The 20111-nt window shown below is 43.7% G+C and overlaps 1 protein-coding gene across 2 annotated transcripts in view; it reads left to right on the top strand.

Moving 5' to 3' along the window:
• kdm4b (lysine (K)-specific demethylase 4B) overlaps positions 1-19562 on the top strand; it is a 558544-nt gene extending 538982 nt beyond the window's left edge. For both annotated transcript variants that reach the window (XM_059991637.1, XM_059991638.1), the window contains one exon: positions 13503-19562. In XM_059991637.1, the coding sequence (XP_059847620.1) occupies positions 13503-13691 (189 nt within the window). In that variant the 3' untranslated portion in view covers positions 13692-19562. The remainder of the gene's footprint in view (positions 1-13502) is intronic.
• The last annotated feature ends 549 nt before the right edge of the window (positions 19563-20111 follow it).

Below are 20111 nucleotides of genomic sequence, written 5' to 3'. Positions count from 1 at the left end.
CAGCACAATAATAATAATAAAAACACAATAAATACAAATAAGAAAGATAGCTATATACATTGATTGTATGTCCACAAAGTGATGCTAGGCTGTACACAAGGTGGCTGACAGGAAATAATAAAGTAGTGGTGGAGTTAGTGGATGGAGGTGTTAATCAGCTTTACTGCTTGGGGAAGATAACTGTTTTTGAGTCTGCTGGTCTTGGTGTGAATGCTGCGTAGCCTTCTCCCTGGTGGGAGCGGGATAAACTGCCCATGAGTAGGGTGTGTGGGATCCTTCATGATGTTACTGGTCCTTTTCTGGCACACTTCTGTGAATGTATCCTTGATGGTGGGTAGGCTGTTGCCAGTGATATGTTGAGTTTTAGTTTTGGCTGATAGAAGGCTGTGGGATTTTATGATCTATACTTCGGCAGTCTAATACTTAAAAAACTGCTTTATTGTGAATGGCAAAGCAGATGTGCTTTGGTAGTTGGTATCCTGGGCAGTGAGCCTCTCGCGCTCTTACCAGTGGTTTAATTAATCACAAACAGCATTACTTCTGAGGATCAGTGTGACACAAAAACTTCTGCTTATTGCTTATGCTTTCCTCCACGTATTTATTAAATAAATACCCAGTCTTGTAACAGTGACTGCTACAATCAGGAGTTTGCTATTGTATTCAGCAAAATGTAGAGATTTAACCTTTTTACATAAATAGCAGCCGTTTTCTCCTCAATATTTCGAGTGCAATCAGAATGGAGTTTCTTTTAGACTGGAATAGTGTAGGACTGCAAAAGCGTTCAGAAACAAGGCTCTGAGTTCTTTCAAATATGGCCAAGTTTAAAAGCTGCCATCATAAGACAGCAAAAGCTTCAAAATGGAAACCAATCGCATATGGAGACGTAATGAAGTCTGAATGAATGAGAAATCAGGGCAGTTTTCAAACTTTACTCGCCCTCCCTGAAATACTGGAGCTCCCTCTAGTTAGCATTCATTTGTAAGTAGATTGTATATTCTTGGTCATTTTGGTTTTAAAAGTACTCTTTTCTGATGTATCTCACTACTTCACAGAGCTTCACGATTTTCAGGTTTGTCATCTATTATATTGTTTGATAAATGTCAGATAACTTTATATTAAACCGAATCTTACAGGTTTTAATTACTTACAAGATAAGTAATTAAAAAGTTAGGGTAAAGTTGATAGTCAATGATAAACCCAGATCTTTGGTGTAAAACATTTTGTTTCAAAATAGCTGTGTGTACTGGAATATATCACAGTTTACAACTGTAATATCGAATCAACTTAAAGATTTGGTATTTTTGAAGGACAAAGCATCATAAAATTCTATCCTATTGGATTGGGAGAAGATGGGTCTTCCAGCACGCAGCAAGTGAAACCCAAGAATGCTGCCTCTTCTGCAACCAAAATATCATACACATTCACAATATTCGGCAGCAAGGAATTAGATTTGTCAACATTTTTGTAGTTTTGATTCAAATAAGTGTTTGTTCATCTTGCTGTGACAGAGATAAGTCCTTACGGGTTTAAGGAGACATTTCATCCAAGAGATGGGTTGTAGGTTTAAGAAGAAACTTGTTTAGATAAACATGTTCTCATATGTTCAAAGACCAGCTTTCTCCAGTGGAGATGATACTGGGCACTTTGGCAGTCTTATCGAAAAATCTGAATAGTTATTGGGAAGAGTAAATGTAAACTTTTCTGTCTATTGGAAGAGAGGATGTATAAGAGAGAACTGCAATTATAGCAAAGTTTGATCTAGCATCTTGTAACATCTCCAATCCTGATTAAATGACTACGCATTCAGCTGGAGCGTGAATGGGTTGGTTTGAATAATCTATACTAATTCTTATTCCAGAGAGAGTGAGAGAGCTTAAAAATCTATATCTATATTTTTTATGAAATAAGAATCAATATGTTTGAAACCTGATAATGACAGGCCATTTGGTGGATTGTGAGTGGACAGTTTGGGGAGAGAACAATTCTGCTGGAAAATCCCAAATAGGAATGGATTTGTTCTTGCCATGTACAAATTTAACTCGGGAAAAGTTGTGCATCTTCTTATAGTTATCAGGTAAAGAGCATTCCTATAATAGCTATGTAAGATTTATATTTGGCAAAAAGCACACTCTTAATCTTTAAGGCAACAATGAGAAATTATAATCCTTCAAAAAATTACAATCAATCCAAGTCTGACATACATTAAGTATTCAAGTTGCTTAAAAAACACCTTGGAGTGCTCTGTCAGCTTTGGAAATGTCTACTTGATTGTGCATCAACATTCTTCATGTCTATGCACAAACCTACTTCTAACTAATTAAAGACACTGGGATCTCTACTGGTGCTCTTGAGTTACGGAAGAAATAATTGAAATAGCACATATCGTGACCTTAGCACATCCCAAAGCATTTTACAAGCAATGAAATTCTTTTGAAGAGTAGCACATTAAAAATGAAAAGAGAGCTCATAACCCCATAATCTTGGCCACATTACTGAAAGCAAGCAAGAGGATGCAAAGTGTTTCCCCTTGTTTAACTGTGCTGCTCTTGTGCTTGTCAGTGTGCAAATCTGTCCTCTCGTCCTAAGAATAAAAATATTTTGTTTGAAATATGAATTAGATATATACTGTGTGTATACACATCAATTCATATTCTCAAAATAAACATTTGTATTCTTAGGGTGAGCATACAGAATTGTATATAGTTTTCTAGTTAAGAATCCAGGCAGTGAGGTGCTGGAGCCTTCCATTCACTGAGCACTGAACAACTACTAAAATGAACAAAAATACATAAGACCATACGATATAGGAGCAGAATTAGGCCAGTTGGCCCAACAAGTCTGCTCTGCCATTTCATCATGGTTGATCATTCTTCATCTCGGCCCCATTCTCCCGCCTTCTCCCCATATCCCTTCATGTCCTGATCATTCAAGAATCTATTAACCTCTACCTTAAATATACATAAAGACTTGGTCTCCACAGTTGCCAGTGGCAAAGAATTCCACAGATTCACTAATCATTAGCTAAGAGAATTGCTCGTCTCATCTGTTCTAAAGGGTGCCCCTCTATTTTGAGGCTGTGCCCTCTGGTCTTAGACACTCCCACCACAGGGAACATCCTTTCCACATGCACTCTTGTCAAGGCTTTTCACCGTTCAATAGGTTTCAATTAGGTCACTCTTCATTCTACTAAATTCCAATGAATACAGACCTGGAGCCAAAAAAACATTCTTTATATGACAAGCTGTTTAATCTTGTAATCATTTTGTGAACCTCCTTTGAGCACTCTCCAATTTCAGCACATCCCAAAACTGCACACAATACTGCAAGTGAGGCCACACAGTACTTTATAAAGTCTCAATATTATGTAACCCCCTGGGTCGCCTCAGGCTTGCTCAGCTTATTCTCGTCTAGGGGGAGCAGCCTTTGGCCCCGCCAAACCGGGTAATCAGCTGGTGTGGATGCTGTGTGATGTCCCCACCTCGCCCAAAAACAGACAGTACACCATATGCAATTAAATGAATACAATTTATAATGGTTACTATAACTAAGTGATTAATAACGATACAGTATATATGAAGAGAAAAAATAAAAGGCGCCAAACTTGTCAAAGTCCAAACCACTTCGTGCACAACCGTTGGAGCTCAATTTCTGAAGTCTTCTGGCCACCAGTCGATCCCCTCCGAACTCCTCGACTCGCAGCTCAGGACCCTCCGAACTCCTCGACTCGCAGCTCAGGACCCTCCGAACTCCTCGACTCGCAGCTCAGGACCCTCCGAGTGGTCAAGCAAGCACATCTAGCTTCATGCCTCCCTCCTCGGAGAATCTCCCGGCCTCGGACCCCCCTTTGGGGTCTGATCCTCGCCCCGCTTACAGCATTGCGTCCTCTCTCTCGACCCCCTCACTCCGATCTCCCCAAAAGCCCGTCAACAAAAGCTTACAGACTCAGAAGAAAGAACATTAATCCCCATTTGGTTTACAAAGGAATACAATTCTCCCAGCACTCTCTCGCAACAAAGAAACATTCCTGCTTTTAACAAAACAAAAGAAGCCCTTTTGATTACATACACAGTAACAAAGAAAAAGAAGAAACCCCCTTTACACTTACATCCTTGCTTTTATATTCTAGTGCTCTTGAAATGAATGCTAACATCGCATTTGCTTTCATCACCACAGACTCATCCTGCAAGTGGAATCCTGCATGAGGACTCCCAAATCCCTTTGTGCCTCAGGGTTTTGTAGTTTCTCTCCATTTAGAAAATAGTGAACACTTTCATTTCTTCTGCCAAAGTATATGACCATACACTTCACAAAACTGTATTCCACCTGCCACTTTTTGCCCATTCTCCTAATCTGCCCTTCTGTAGGCTCCCTATTTCCTGAAAACTACCCACCCCTCACCTATCTTTGTATCGTCTGCAAACTTTGCAACAAAGCCAGCAATTCCATCATCCAAATCATTGACATATAAAATAAGAAGAATCAGTCCCATCACAAAACCCTGTGGAACACCACTAGTTGCTGGCAGCTAACCAGAGAAGGCTCCCTTTATTCCTACTCTTTGCCTCCTGCCAATCAGCCATTGCTTTATCCATGCTGGAATCTTTCCTGTCGTACCAAGGGCTGGTAGCTTGTTAAGCAGTCTCAACTGGCACCTTGTCAAAGGCCTCCTGAAAATCTAAGTACACAACATCAACCAGCTCTCTTTTGTCTATCATGCTTGTTATTTTTTCAAAGAATTCCAACAGATTTGTGAGGTAAGATTTTCCCTCGAGGAAGCCATGCTGACTACAGCCTATTTTATTAGGTGCCTCCAAGTAGCCCGGAACCATATCTTTAACAATCGACTCCAACATCTTCCCAGCCACTGAGTTCAGACTAACTGATCTATAATTTACTTTCTTCTGCCTCTCTCACTTCTTGAAGAGTAGAGTGAAATTTGCAATTTTCCAATCATCTTGAACTGTTCCAGAATCTAGTGGTTCTTGGAAGATCATTACTAATGCCTCCACAATCTCTTCAGACACCTCTTTCAGAACTCTGGGGTGTACACCATCTTGTCCAGGTGACTTATCTACCTTCAGACCTTTCAGTTTCCCAAGAACCTTCTGTCTAATAATGGTAACTTCACACACTTGATGACCCCTGACACCTGGAGCTTCCACCATACTACCAGTGACTTCCACAGTGAGACTGATGCAAGATACTTACTCAGTTCATCTGCTATTTCCTTGGTCCCCTTTACTACCTCTCCAGCATCATTTTCCAGTGGTCCGACATCCACTCTTGCCTCTGTTACGAAATCCCGTAACTGGATCACTTACCAGCAAAGATAGAGAGGTCCGTTGAAGTCTGATGGTACTATTTTTAAAAGTCTTTATTTATGAAGGGGCACAAAAATAAGATTAATACAAACATTCAGATAATATACGTCATCACTACTCAATCTAAAAGCGTGGGTCTAATAATAACCATCAATAAGAAACAGCTTGATCGTTTATATAGGGGATAATACATTGTCCGATGGAAATATAAAAGTCACTCAGTTCCTGCAGGCTTCAGCCTTTTGGGGACCACTGGGTTTTCACTTGTTGGAGAGAGAGAGAAATTGGTGAGAAAAGAAACTTGCCCGGGTCTTTTATGAAGCAAATCCGTTGAATCAGGGGAGCGGGCTTCCCCGTTGTTAGCTAAAAGCTGGTTTCCGTGGTTCCAGCCACGGAATCGAATGCACGTAGCTACCTTCAAATGGCTTCCCACTACTACGGGATCATTAGCGTTTCTTCTGGTGCGTCTAAAGGGGTTGTTCCCCCAGACCCTCTTTTATACTTCCTCACGGGGTCTCAGATGTCAATCAGTTTGGGATGATGCAATCTCTCTCTCAACAAGCCCATTTTGCCTGAGGGCTTGCACGTAGCATAGTCCCCAATCCACAAACGTGGTCTCCAGGAGACAATGGTCAATGTCGCGTTATTTTGCATCACGGTGGAACGAGGTATTCGGCACGTCTCTCTCTCCCATTTCCTGGGTCTACTGACCCCCCCTCAACTAGTGCTCTTGCGATTCTCACAAAAGAGGGGGCTGCGGACATAACACCTCTCATTTACACTTCACGTATCTGAAGAAACTTTTTGTATCTTCTTTAATATTATTGTCTCACTTCCTTTTGAATTCCATCTTCACCTTCTTAATGACTTTTTTAGTTGCCATTTCTGTCGGTATTTAAAAACTTCTCAATCCCCTAACTTCCCACTAATTTTTGCTCTGTTGTATGCACTCTTTGGCTTTTATGTTGGCTTTGACTTCTCTTGTTAGCCACAGTTGTGTCATCTTGCCTTTTAGTATACGTCTTACTCTTTGAGATGTATATATCCTGTGCCTTCCGAATTGCTTCTCTTCTGTCATCACTGCCAGATTGTTCTTTTCCAATCAATTCTGACCAGTTCCTCGCCCGAGCCTCTGTAATTTCCTTTACTTTGCTGTAATACTGATATATCTGACTTTAGCTTCTTTTTCTCAAATTTCAGGGTGAATTCGAGCCCTAATGGTTCTTTTACCTTAAGCTCACTATCAATTCTAGTTCATTGCACAACACCCAATCCAGAATAGCTGATCCCCTCATGGGATTAGAAAAAAACATGTTGTAGCATTCTAGGCATTCTGGAAAATCCCCCTCTTGGAATACTGCACCAATCTGTTTTTTCTAATCTATCTACATATTGAAATCCCCCATGACTATTGTAACATTGCCCTTTTGGCATGCATTTTCTGTCTCCATTGTAACATATAGACCACATCCTTACTATTGTTTGGGGTCTGTATATAACTCACATCATTTACCCTTGCAGTTCCTTAGCTCTATCCTCAATGATTCAACACCATCTGACCCTATGTAACCTCTTTCAGATGATTTAATTTCATTTATTACCAACAGAGCCATGCCACCCACTCTGCCTACCTGCCTGACCTTTCGAAACAGTGTATATCCTTGGACATTATGCTCCCAGTTATTATCTTCTTTCAGTTGTGACACAGTGATGCCTATAACATTATACTTGCCAATCTGTATTTGGGCAAAAAGTTCATCAACCTTATTCCATATACTGCGTGCATTGAAGTGTAACACCTTCAGTCCTGGATTCACCTTTTTCTATTTTGTCCACCTTTACGTTGCAACTCATCCTATTAACTGCAATTTTTCCCCTACCTTCAGTCTCTCCTTGCTAGGAGTCTCATGTCACTTTGCCTCTGTTTGTAAACTTACTACATCATCTAACACAATAGAAAAAATATTTACAAGCAAATGAATACAATAAACATATGCATTAATTTGATTTAATAAAATGATAAGGAAATGAACACTGTCTCATTGTGACCTTTTACCCTGCTGAAGTCAGTGGCACTGCTGAATGTGTGCCAGGTTAATGGAGCAGGTTCAGCAAGTGGGTTTTCATGACCATCTGTTAGGAAACCAGGAAGTCTGTGCTACTCCATTGGTGCACTTTCAGGAGAACTGAATAATCGAATGGATGATGCAAACCCCAACTTTACCCGTTGTTAGTATAAACCAACAGTTCTTCTGTTTAAGAAAAAGACACATTAGCGCTAAGTTGTGAAAGGATACAGATTGCAGTCTATTCCACACTCTGACCTTTTACCTCTACTCACCTTCTCACTTCCCCATGAGTACCTCCTCCTTCCCTTTTTCCTATGGTCCACTCTCCTCCCCTATCAGATTCCTTCCTCTCTGGCCCTTGATCTTTCCCACCCACCGGACTTCACCTATCACCTTCTAGCCACCCCCTGCCCTTCCCCGCACCTTTTTATTCTGGAATCTGCCCCCTCCTTCTCAGTACTGAAAACAGGTCTAGGCACAAAACATCAATTGTTCCAAAGGAGCTGCCTGACCTGCTGAGTTCCTCCAGCACTTTGTGTGTGTTAACACAAAGTACACTGCAGATGCTGTGGTCAAATCAAGACGTTGTGGCGACCCATTTCCTAGCGCACTTGAACCAGCTCACAAATAGCCAGCATGCAGGCACAAATGCCAGGTCCGCAACAAAGGGAAAAAAGCCTGCGGGGGTTGTGAGTACGTGTCCCTTGGATCATCCGCGCCCAGGGAGGGCGGGATGAGGGAGGCTTTAAAGCAAGGCTGTGAAGTTCGAATAAAATCAACTTTAATTGCAGTTTACCGACTCAGTGTCGTTATTTTAGCGCTGCGTGTAGCACACCGCTACAATTGGTGACCCCGACCGTCCAAACGATATTTGGACCGGAGATGAACGACGCTGCATCTGTTTACGCGGTTTCGTTGAAACTGCCAAGCTTCTGGATGCTGCAGCCTCACCTATGGTTCCAGCAAGCAGAAGCCCAATTCCACGTTCGGCAGATAACCTCAGAGGACACACGTTACTACTACGTGGTGAACTCCCTCGACCAGGAAACAGCGGCCCAGGTTGAGAAGTTCATACAGTTGCCCCCGGAGGACGGCAAATACATGGACTTCAAAGCCCTACTCATAAGGACTTTCGGACTCTCATGGCGCGAGCAGGCTGCCCGTTGACTGCACCTGGATGGTTTGGGGGACAGACCTCCATCGGCTTTAATGAATGAGATGTTGTCTCTGGCCGGCGGACACAGGCCCTGCCTCACGTTTGAGCAGACATTCCTGGAGCAGCTGCCCGAGGACATACGCCTGCTGCTGTCCGACGCGGATTTCAGCGACCCCCGGAAGGTGGCAGCCCGGGCGGACTTGCTGTGGAAAGCCAAGAAGGTGAGTGGGGCATCCGTCGCACAGATCACCGGGCCACGCTCCCAGCAACAAACCAGACCCGGCCCGGTCACAGAGCCCGCTAACCCCAGAGGCAGGGGTGGGGAGCCCAACGAACAATGGTGCTTCTACCACCAGTGGTGGGGAGCAGAAGCCCACCACTGTCGCCCGCCCTGCAAGTTCCCGGGAAACGCCAGGGCCAGCTGCCGCTGATGGCTATGGCAGCTGGCCATCGGGATAGCTTCCTGTATGTGTGGGACAAGCGGTCGGGAAGCCATTTTTTGGTTGACACTGGTGCCGAGATCAGCGTCTTACCTGCAACAAGTTACGACACCCGCAACAGGGCACCGGGCCCCCCCGAGGGCCATGAACGGCAGTACAGTAAGGACCTATGGCACCCGTACGGTGCAGCTACAGTTCGGCTCCAGCCGGTTCACGTGGGACTTCACACTGGCCGCCGTAGCCCAACTGCTCCTGGGTGCGGATTTTTTGCGGGCTCACAGCCTACTGGTTGACCTGCCCAGGAAAAGACGGGTCCACGCTGAGACCTTTCAGACATTCTCCCTGGGTGCAGCCCAGTTGCCAGCCCCTCACCTCGACTCCATCACGCTGTCCGACAACGACTTCACCAGGGTCCTGGCAGATTTCCCATCAGTTCTGGCACCGCAGTTCACAACAGCCATGCCCTGACACGATGTACAGCACCACATCCCGACCCAGGGACCACCCCTCCACGCCCGTGCTCGAAGGCTTCCCCTGGACAAGCTCCGACTGGCAAAGGAGGAGTTCAAGAGGATGGAGGAATTGGGGATCATATGGAGGACTGACAGCCCATGGGCCTCCCCCCTGCACATGGTGCCCAAAGCAACAGGGAACTGGAGACCATGCGGCGACTACCGCAGGCTGAACGAGGCTACAACACCGGACCACTACCCTGTGCCGCACATTCAGGACTTTGCAGCAAACCTGCACGGCGCACGGATCTTCTCCAAGGTAGACCTCGTCCCGGGATACCATCAAATCCCGATGCATCTGGACGACATCCCCAAAAAAGCTCTCATCACCCTGTTCGGCATTTTCGAGGTCCTCCGCATGCCGTTCGGCCTGAAGAATGCCGCACAGACGTTCCAGCAGTTAATGGACGTGGTGGGACGCGACCTGGACTTCGCATTCATCTATTTGGACGTCATCCTCGTAGCCAGCAGCAGTCATCAGGAGCATCTGTCCCACCTCCGTCAATTCTACGCCCGACTGAGTGAATACGGTCTAACAATCAACCAGTTCAGGCTCGACGCCATTGACTTCCTGGGCCACAGGGTTACTAAAGACGGGGCAACCCCTCTGCCCGCTAAGGTGGATGCTGTCCGCTATTTCTCCTGACCCACCACGATCAAAGGCCTTCAGGAATTCGTAGGTATGGTCAATTTCTACCACCGCTTCCTCCCTTCAGCTGCCCGGATCATGCACCCCCTGTTCGCCCTGCTGTCGGGTCTGGGCAAGGACATTACCTGGGACGAGGAGTCCGCCGCCGCTTTCATTCAAACAAAGGAAGCCTTGGCGAACGCTGCGATGCTAGTGCACCCCAGAATGGACGTCCCTACCGCCCTCACAGTGGACGCATCCAACACGGCAGTCGGTGGGGTACTGGAGCAGTTCATCGTGGGCCGCTGGCAACCCCTGGCGTTTTTCAGCAAACAACTGCGGCCACCCGAGCTCAAGTACAGTGCTTTTGACCGGGAACTGTTGGCGCTATACCTGGCAATCCGGCATTTCAGGTACTTCTTAGAAGGTAGGCCCTTCACCGCGTTCACGGACCACAAACCGCTTACTTTTATGTTCACGAAGGTGTTCGACCCCTGGTCGTCCCGCCAGTAGCGCCATCTGTCCTACATCTCTGAATACACGACGGATGTCCGGCACGTCTCGGGTAAGGACAATATCATGGCGGATGCGCTTTCTCGCCCTAACATTCATGCCCTTTCCCAAGGGGTAGACTTTGAGGCGCTGGCAGAGGCGCAGCAGGCAGATGAGGAGATCCCGTCTTACAGAACCGCAGTCTCCGGTATGCAGCTCCAGGACCTCCCCGTAGGCCCAGGTGAGAGGACCTGGACGTCGCCACCGGCCAGCCCCGTCCCATCGTTCTGGCACCTTGGCGGCGACGTGTTTTCAACTCCCATTCATAACTTGGCGCACAACTGTCCGGATGGTCTCCAGCAGGTTTGTTTGGCACGGACTCCGCAAGCAGGTCGGTGAATGGGTCAGAACGTGCATGCACTGCCAGACAGCCAAGGTGCAGCGGTACACCAAAGCTCTGCCGCAGCAGTTCCACCCCACCCACCGGCATTTCGACCACATTCATGTGGATATTGTGGGCCCCCCTGCCAGTGTCACGCGGAGTGCGACACCTCCTCGCTATAATGGACCGATTCACCAGATGGCCAGAGGCGATCCCGCTCACCGACACCACCTCTGAACCTTGTGCCCGGGCACTGATCGCCACCTGGGTGTCCCGCTTTGGTGTACCAGCCCACATTACCTCCGACGGAGGCGCCCAATTCACCTCCAGCCTGTGGTCAGCTATGGCCAGCCTTTGGGGACTCAGCTGCACCACACCACTGCCTACCACCCACAGTCGAACGGGCTAGTGGAGCGTTTCCACCGTCACCTAAAGTCGGCTCTCATGGCCCGCCGGCGAGGAGCTAACTGGGCGGACGAGCTTCCCTGGGTCCTACTCGGCATCCGCACGGCACCCAAAGACGATCCGCACGCCTCGTCGGCCGAGTTGGTGTACAGCGCACCCCTAGTCGTCCCCGGGGAGTTCATACCAGCCCCAAGAGGGCAAGAGGAAGAACCCACGGCAGTCCTGGGCAGACTATGCGAGAGGCTCGGTGACCTGGCCCCCACACCCACTTCGCAGCATGGGCAGAACCCGACCTGCGTACTCAAAGACCTGCAGAACTGTAAGTTTGTGTTTGTACAACGGGGCGGGCATCGACCACCACTGCAACGGCCCTACGAGGGGCCATTTACGGTGCTCAGGAACAATGGGTCCACGTTTGTGCTGGGCGTTGGGGGGAGAAAGGAGGTTTTCACAGAGGACCGACTCAAACCGGCCCATGTGGATCCGGCGCAACTGGTCGAGTTTCCGGCACCGCGGCGCAGAGGCCGACCTCCCAAACAGTGTCCGGCCCAGACCGTGGACATTGGGGGGTGTGTCACCGGTTCGGGGGTGGGGGGGGGTTATGTGGCGACCCATTTCCTAGCGCACTCGAACCGGCTCACAAATAGCCAGCGTGCAGGCACAAAGGCCAGGTCCGCAACAAAGGGAAAAAGCCTGCAAGGGTTTGTGAGTACGTGTCCCTTGGAGCATCCGCACCCGGGGAGGGCGGGATGAGGGAGGCTTTAAAGCAAGGCTGTGAAGTTCGAATAAAATCATCTTTAATTTCAGTTTACTGACTCCGTGTCGTTATTTTAGCGCTGCGCGTAGCATACCGCTACAACGTACAAAAAGGCTGGATGAACTCAGCAGGTCGGGCAGCATCCGTTCAAAGGAGCAGTCAACATTTCAGGCTGAGACCCTTCGTCAGGACTAAAGGAGAAGGGGGCAGGGGCCCTATAAAGAAGGTGGGGGGAGGGTGGAATGTGCCAGGTGAAAAACCAATCAGAGGAAAGATCAAGGGGTGGGGGAGGGGATAGGCAGAAGAAGTGAAGAAGGAATCTAAGGGGAAAGAACTATGGGTAGTAGAAGAAGGTAGAGTCATGAGAGAGGTGTTAGGCAGCTAGAAGAGGAGACAGAGTGAAGGTGGGATGGGGGAAGGGAGAGGGAGGGAATTACCGGAAGTTGGAGAATTCGTTGTTCATGCCAAGGGGCTGGAGACTACCCAGACAGTAGATGAGATGTTGTTCCCCCAACCGAAGTTTGACCTCATCATGGCAGTAGAGGAGGCCATGTATGGACATATCCGAATGGGAATGTGAAGGAGAGTTGAAGTGAGTAATCCAAAGCGTGTTGCTTTGGATTTCCAGCATCTGCAGAATTTCTTGTGTTAACAAATATTTGAGCTTATCCTAAACCTCAGTGGACCTAATGTATAGGAAATATCCATTGTGCTCCTGATTCTTATACAATGGTGGGTGTCAAATCAATGGTATTACATTGCTTTTTAGTTCTCGAGCTCATCGAAAATTCACCAAATAAAGTACAACATTATTTCTTTCACTTTGGGTTTGGCTGTGGAATGAATCTTCAGTCTCGTACAGGTTTTTAAGGAAGGTGTGCAGGAGAGTTGGTTATGTCTGTGTGATTTATCTCCACATACATCAGCACAGAATTAAGGATAAAATATCCTTTAATGAGGTTAAACATTTGTGATGCATTGTTATTTTCAAGAGGCAAATATATTTCAGTCAAGGCAATAGACTAATTACATGAACTCAATCTGGAAAATATTGGAAAATTGCTTTGACTGTTATCATTATTCCAGTTTTAGATTATCTCCATTTAAATAAAACAAAGAACTGCAATTGTTTTTCCATTCTCACCTCTTCTCTTTAATCCTAGCATTTGGAGTCCATATTGTGGGTTCATTACAATTTGTTTTGTTAAACTGATTTGAATTTCAAAAGTAGGAAATCATTTGGAATTGATGTACCCTTAAGCCTTCAGTTCACAAAATGCTTAGTTTTGCTGTTAGTATTGGATTCTTTTGATTCTCTCACATTGTCCTTCAATTTACAGTTACCACTAAGCTCCCAGCGTGAGGACACTTTCTCGGCAGAGGATGCTAAAGATGCAAAGAAAGCACCACCAACCAACTCCAAGTTCCTCGAAGACTACAGCCAGAAAGATTATACTCAGAATCCTGAATATCTTACATTTATGGAAAACCTCTTCCATCCATCGTACCAACAGGGATATATTAATTAGAAGAAAAAAGTTGTATTTGAAAGTTCTATCTATGTTGTGGGGATATCAATGGAGAGAAAAATGTCTTTGTGTTTAGTAACTGAATTCAATTGAAGCAAACAAAAGTTATAGAAGACTCTACAGTAAATGCTGTGAGCCATCTTCTGCGAAGGTGCTAAACAAATTCAGAAATGAACTACTGAATCTGCCTTGAGGTTTCAATCACATCTCTTGTAAATAGAAATAAATTTTGTGGGTGAGTTTTGCTTTTTATTTTGAAAATTTTGGGTTTAAGAAAAAGGACAGAACACATTGCAGCATTTTCTAGCTTTTGTGTGTATATCCTCAGCATATTTAAACCAAAGCAATATTTGCTACTGTTGTAGGATATGCTAGTATCAAAATGAAAGAAACCAATGTCATTTATTTGATTTTTGTCCAAATTTTTCAGTTAAAGTATTTTTTGTTAGAAGGTTCAGATGAATTAAAACAGTTCCCATTTTCTAAAATGGTTTATCTTTTTCTCTGTTTTGATTTGTAATTTAAAAAAAAGTCCCTTTTCAGAGCTAGATGCAGCTGATTGCATGGTGTGTTAAATCCCTGAACAGCAAGGTATGTGTGCCTCTATGGTTCCTTGAACCTTGTGGGATTTATTTGTAACATCACTCACTGGGGTTTAGATGGATCACAATTTTTGGATGCTGTGCATGGAGCAAAATAAAGAGCAACTTTATTTTCTTGCATTTTAGCACCTTATATTCCTGTTTTGGCGTCTTTTGCATATTTACAAGATATATCCCAATTGAGGGTGAAAAGAAAAAGTTGTAAGGGGGTAACATTAGAAAGGAATTAAACACCTCTTATGTTCTACTGAGCCAGTGATCTCAAGACAAATCAAAATATCTCTGCTGTCAGGTTCCAGATTGGTGAGATGGTGAGGCTTGACATTTTTGTTCATTTTTTTATATATAGTTTGAATTATTTAAAGTCTGATCCACTAGTGATTGCAGCTGATGTCACATTAAACCCACTAGAATTAATACATTTTATCATAAAGCATTATGTGCAATCATCCATACTGTGATGCCTACATATCCACCCATTTCCTTTGCCCATTCCAGGACATTAAGGTTGGCTTGTAGTCTATAATCTTTATTCCTTACTGTTATTTGAACTGTCAGAGGCTCAAAATCAAAACCTTGTCAAGATTCTCAACAACCAAAAGAAGCACACTTTTATTTGATTCTGTTGAGCCACATTTTCTTTAAGTAGTTGTCTTAGTTAACAGACTCGTGTTTTGTTTATTAGAAACCAGTCTATTTACTGATACCTTCGCATCACTTTTGATATTGCCTTGTTTTCATTGCTTCATCTTAATGTGTTCTTTCATTTGGCTGTGAACAACGTCTCTGATTTGCACATTGAAGCCAGTGGCTCTGGTGAGAGGTTTGGACCAGATTCATTCCTGTGTATAGATTTCCTCCCTTCTTAACTATGTCGTCAAATGCAGCAAAGGGTTGTGGAGAATGTGGATTTCTTCTGGATTGATTAGAAGAACACCACAAGAAGGGCATAATCTTTACTTTTACATTCACTATTTGCCAAATTTGCAACAGGAGGTTGGCATGTGTGGATGCAAACATAAAATAGTTTAGAATGGTGCGTTGAATCAATTTGTGTAATGTCTCAAAACTAAGTCTTTAATTTTTATTTTTTGGAGGGATTTGAAACTGTGAGAGTGTGTGTGTGTGTGTGTGAGAGAGAGAGAGAGAGAGAGAAGGGTTGAAGAGAATTTGTTCCTTTGATTGGAAGAAATTATACACCTGGTGGAAGATAGAGGATCAAGCAAGAGTAAGTGTGAATTTGAAAAGTGATTGAACTTCTCTGGCTTCCAGCCAGGTACAGGTATTGATTACAACTGACATTTCGATGACAAATCTCTCACTGTCTTCGTGAATGATGCCTGGGTATGTCCTGTAGTCCATCCCTCCTGATTGGTTAGTCCTCAACCAATTAGGTTTCTGCTTTCCCACCTTGTTTACAATTTGACTTCCGATTCTTATTTAGAGTGAGACCTTTGTCTTTGTTAAATATCTTTTCCTCTAGTTTTATTTCAATGGCTTCCTTTACCAGGCAGCCCCAAAAGCCATTGGCACGGCACAATTTTGTGCCATCAAAGTCAATCCTATGGCTGTTATGAATGCAATGTTCTGTTACTGCTGATTTCTCCGGGTAATCCAAATGGGTACACCTCCTGTGCTCCTTGATGCTGGTTTCCATTATTCATCCTGCCTATTGATATACACTGCTCTGCATTCACAGGGAATCCTGTAAATGCCAGCCACCCTGAGTCCCAGGTCACCTTTGTCATGCATAAACTGTGACTTGAGGGAGAGTGCATGGCCGTTAAATGCTTAGCAAGGTAATAAATCAGAGTATCTATCCTACTGACAATAGGCTTCGGGGTGGGGAGGGGGGAGAACCTGCCTTGTGTATCTTATGGAGCCCGTTAAGCCTTAATGATACCACCGCCTGAGGCAGAAGTGTCTGTTGGCAGTCCAGATTTCTTAGTAAAGTGGAGGCCATCCTGGCAATTGAATCTGTGGGATCCTGCTGTAGAACTCTGTAGGCGAGATCAGTCAGAATCTGTTTGACTTTCTTATGATAATCCTCAGAGGATATCAGGACTGTTGCATCAGACTTTGTCTGCTGATAAAATTATGATGGCTGGATTTCACTGTAGTGCCTGGAAGGCCAGTCGCTCTCCTTTTGTAATGGTTGGTTTTGGCAAAACGACTCTTTTGAGGTCCTGCAGACCTCTATCCTTACCTCCTCTGTGGTATATTTTGGGACCACCTGCTTAAGGAAGCCATTGGAATAGAACTAGAGAGAAAAAATGTAACAAAGACAAAGGTCTGCCTCGTAAGTAAGAACTGGTTGGTATTCAATTAGAAACAAAGTGGGAGAGCAGAAACCAGAAACCTGATTGGATGAGCACTAACCAATCAGGAGGAAGAGACTACGGAGGGGTTTAAATACCACAGTATTAGACACACCCAGGCATCATCCTGAATAAGATTGCAGAATTTGTCATCGAAACTTCGGTTGTAATCGATACCTGTACCCAGCTGGAAGCCCCAGAAGAGTTTATTTGTCATGTATGCCCAGAGAGTATCAAGTCCTTTTTGAAAGGTGGTTATCAGCAACTGCATATTGATGATAGGTCATGTACAAAATGCAACATGTCACTATTAAATATTTTAAATTATTTTTTCCATAAAATATCAGATGTAAAAACACTCTATTAATAAGTAACTATGCAGCCTTTGCATTAGAACTAGGATGTCTAGCTTAGAGGTTTGGTGGCCTTGTGTCGAATGCGTTAGTAAATACGGTAAGTAGTTTCTCAAGTAGATAGTGGAGGCTGATCTTTGCAATTCCAAGTGTCTAAAATCCAAACCTTTCCCTTTAAGCAACTCAATCGAATGTTGTGAATTTTGTGTCATATTTAAGAAAGCTCAACCCTAAGTACTTACCAAATAATTTGTACAGCTTCTTCAAAATGATTTTCAATTGCAGGTAAGCATTAGCTTCTCCTTGAAGCTAGAGTGTCTTGGATAGCTTCTCTGTCTCTAGTTATACAGGGTTCAAACAAAATAAACAGGATTCAAAATTCTGTTGCAAATGTTATACTTGCTGGTTTATGTTTCTGATGCTCAGTATTGTTGAGCCCCTCCCTGCTCAGCAGCCTTTCTCAGTGCCTTGTTTGGTGACTAACTTGGTTGAATTTATTAACACTTGGATTAGTCAGATGAGAACACTGATATCTCTTTGAAAAGGAAATGATCACACTGTTATTTAGTAAAATGGTAACCAGGTACCAGAGTAACCTCGGCTTCAAGGCAAAGCTTTGTGTCCTGTCAAAATTCAGTAAATCTCCAGTTACATTTCACATTTAGTGAATAGTTCTACACAAGGAGCAACACTTCAATTCATGTTAAAACTTCAGAGGTTTAGCTGCTGTTCAATGTTATCTTGAAAAGGGGATTAACTATTTTTTTAAAAAGGAGAAAGCCATAAAGAGAACCAGTCATATGGTGAATGTGTGCTGTAGCCCCTGCTACCTAACTAACATTTAGTTCAAAATCACATTGCAGAAAGAGAAAATTAATTGGGGCTTGACCTGTATTACAAGTTTAATCATTGCTTGCACACTGTTTCCCTTACACCATGTCACCAAATAGCAGTCTGAGAGACCTGTACTTTTCCCTTCAATGCCAGAATGGTCAGGAGTCTAGGGACAGTTTTCCCCAGATAACAGTCTCTGCAGATGCTCCTGTGCTGTCAGTTTGCAAATCCCCAAGTGGATTTCCAGAGCAAGTTGAGATAGGGATCAATGAAGCTCTATTGTAATAAACATTAAATAAAACTAACCCTGCTTTGGGCTATTCCGGTGTACAACAGACCGGGCACCAGCATCTGTTCTGCAGAACTTCCAGCAGATTTGATGCCACTTGGAAATTCAAGAAAATAATTAAAAGATCAGCCATGTGTGAGGATGAAAGAATGGTTATTTGTAAAATGCCTGAGGGTGAACACTGGAGATGCAACATTTTATTAACCTTTGTAATTGTGTGTTTATGTAGTTTGTGTCAAGGAAAAGGTACATGAGAAAGCAATCTCTGTAATATTGATGGTATTTAGACAAGTATCTTTAAGGTCCTGTTTACCAGATTGCTTGAAAATGTATTTTCATCTAAAGTTGGCTGCCAGTTTAGTCAATTATTGAAGTGCATGAATTGTTTACAAATGTGTAAGAAAAAGCTGTACAAAATAAAACAATATTGCATGATAACATTGGGCACAATGACCAAATATCAGATCTGCATATTGTTGCTGTTGTTGAAGGATCCTTTCTCCAGTTTAGCGGTTTAACTCAGCTGGACTAATGGACCCCCTGATGGGCTCAGACAGAAGTTGAACCATAGAGGCCAGGTTCCATTGTTGGACTGCATTGAGGTGGCTGAAATTAGTCCAGGTACTGCTGTGGATGCTGATCATCCCTGAATATCCCAGGGTTAGGGAGCAGAAATTGATGGGGGCTTCTAACTCCTGCTGGAAGTGGATAATGTTGTCAAGGACAACGACACAATTGACAAAAATTGATGGATAGCTTGTCCAGATCCAGCCAAATTAGGAAAAAAAAAGAGTATAACTAGGAATTAGAAGTATGAGGAAGTTATAAAAATGAATTAATAATTGGATAAAAATCCAGCACAAATACATTGGATGATGGTTTTAGCAAATATTGCCAAAAATTATGAAGAATGTGAAATATTTCCACGGACCAGTTTATATTGTGAGATTGTTCTGCATTACACCATGGGAATGTGTAGCTTTTACAGCAGCTTTCAGTGTGATATAAGATCAGAAATGCCCAATTTCACCAGGATCAATGAGATTTCCCCGACTGGGTAAGGGCTCAACAATCAGTGATAGCAATAGAGTTGGATTTCCCACTGCTTTGCTTGAGTGTATGTTGGAGATGGAAGTCCAAGTGGGTTAGCAAAAAAATCACTCCATCAGTAGATTTCGATCCAGAAGGTATAACTGATTAGTTCCAAATCCCCCAAAATGAAAGCATAACACATGAATGGTTTTAATTTCTGTCACCCATACCTGGGAAACTGTCAAAGACAAGTTATCAATTAGTCAGTGATAATGACAGCAGTTCTGCTTTCTGCCAATCCTTTTTTCCTTATTACATTTCTATTAATGTAATCATTAATGTTTTCTGATATAGTACAATTAACATGCATTTGATTAAAAAATGAAGTGTTGCTTGCATTACCTGTTGATTTATTACAACTGTGGATTGCAAAGTACGTTGTAGTGGAGGGTGGGAGGGACTGATTTGCTTCATTCACTCTTTGCAAATACTGTACATTTTTGAATTTGTATCTGTATGATTTAATGGAATTGGATTTGTTGAATTTCTGTGTCTTGTACTTAAGTTTTCCTATTGGTTTGCCCTGGGTCGGTAATGAAATAAAAGTGAAATGGCATTGCAACCCAGATGTCTCCGAGAAGTCTGTAACATAGCTATTTACTGTGAATTAGTGAAGTTATTTATCCTGCATATATTCAATAGATCAGTGCATTTTCTTTGCAGGACAAAACAATAGAAAAGCTGTAGCTGTATAATTAAGAAGAAGTCAGATTTTAGATTCTGATGAAACTAACAAGGCTCTAATCCAGTTAGGGAATTAGTGAGAGGAAGGATGATGTCAGTTATTTCGGGGAGAGAAAAGAGAATCATAAATATGTTTCTGCATACCAAATATTGATGAGGGGTAAGAACAGAGGGAAGTGTCTATGATGAATATGCTGTCAGATAACCAGTCTCTAATATAGCAAGAGAAGAAACACTGTTAATCCTAG

Source organism: Hypanus sabinus, chromosome 16 (genome assembly GCF_030144855.1).
Source record: "Hypanus sabinus isolate sHypSab1 chromosome 16, sHypSab1.hap1, whole genome shotgun sequence".
Classification (NCBI taxonomy): domain Eukaryota; kingdom Metazoa; phylum Chordata; class Chondrichthyes; order Myliobatiformes; family Dasyatidae; genus Hypanus; species Hypanus sabinus.
The sequence above is the reverse complement of the archived record's forward strand: the minus strand, read 5'-3'. Positions and strand labels throughout refer to the sequence as shown.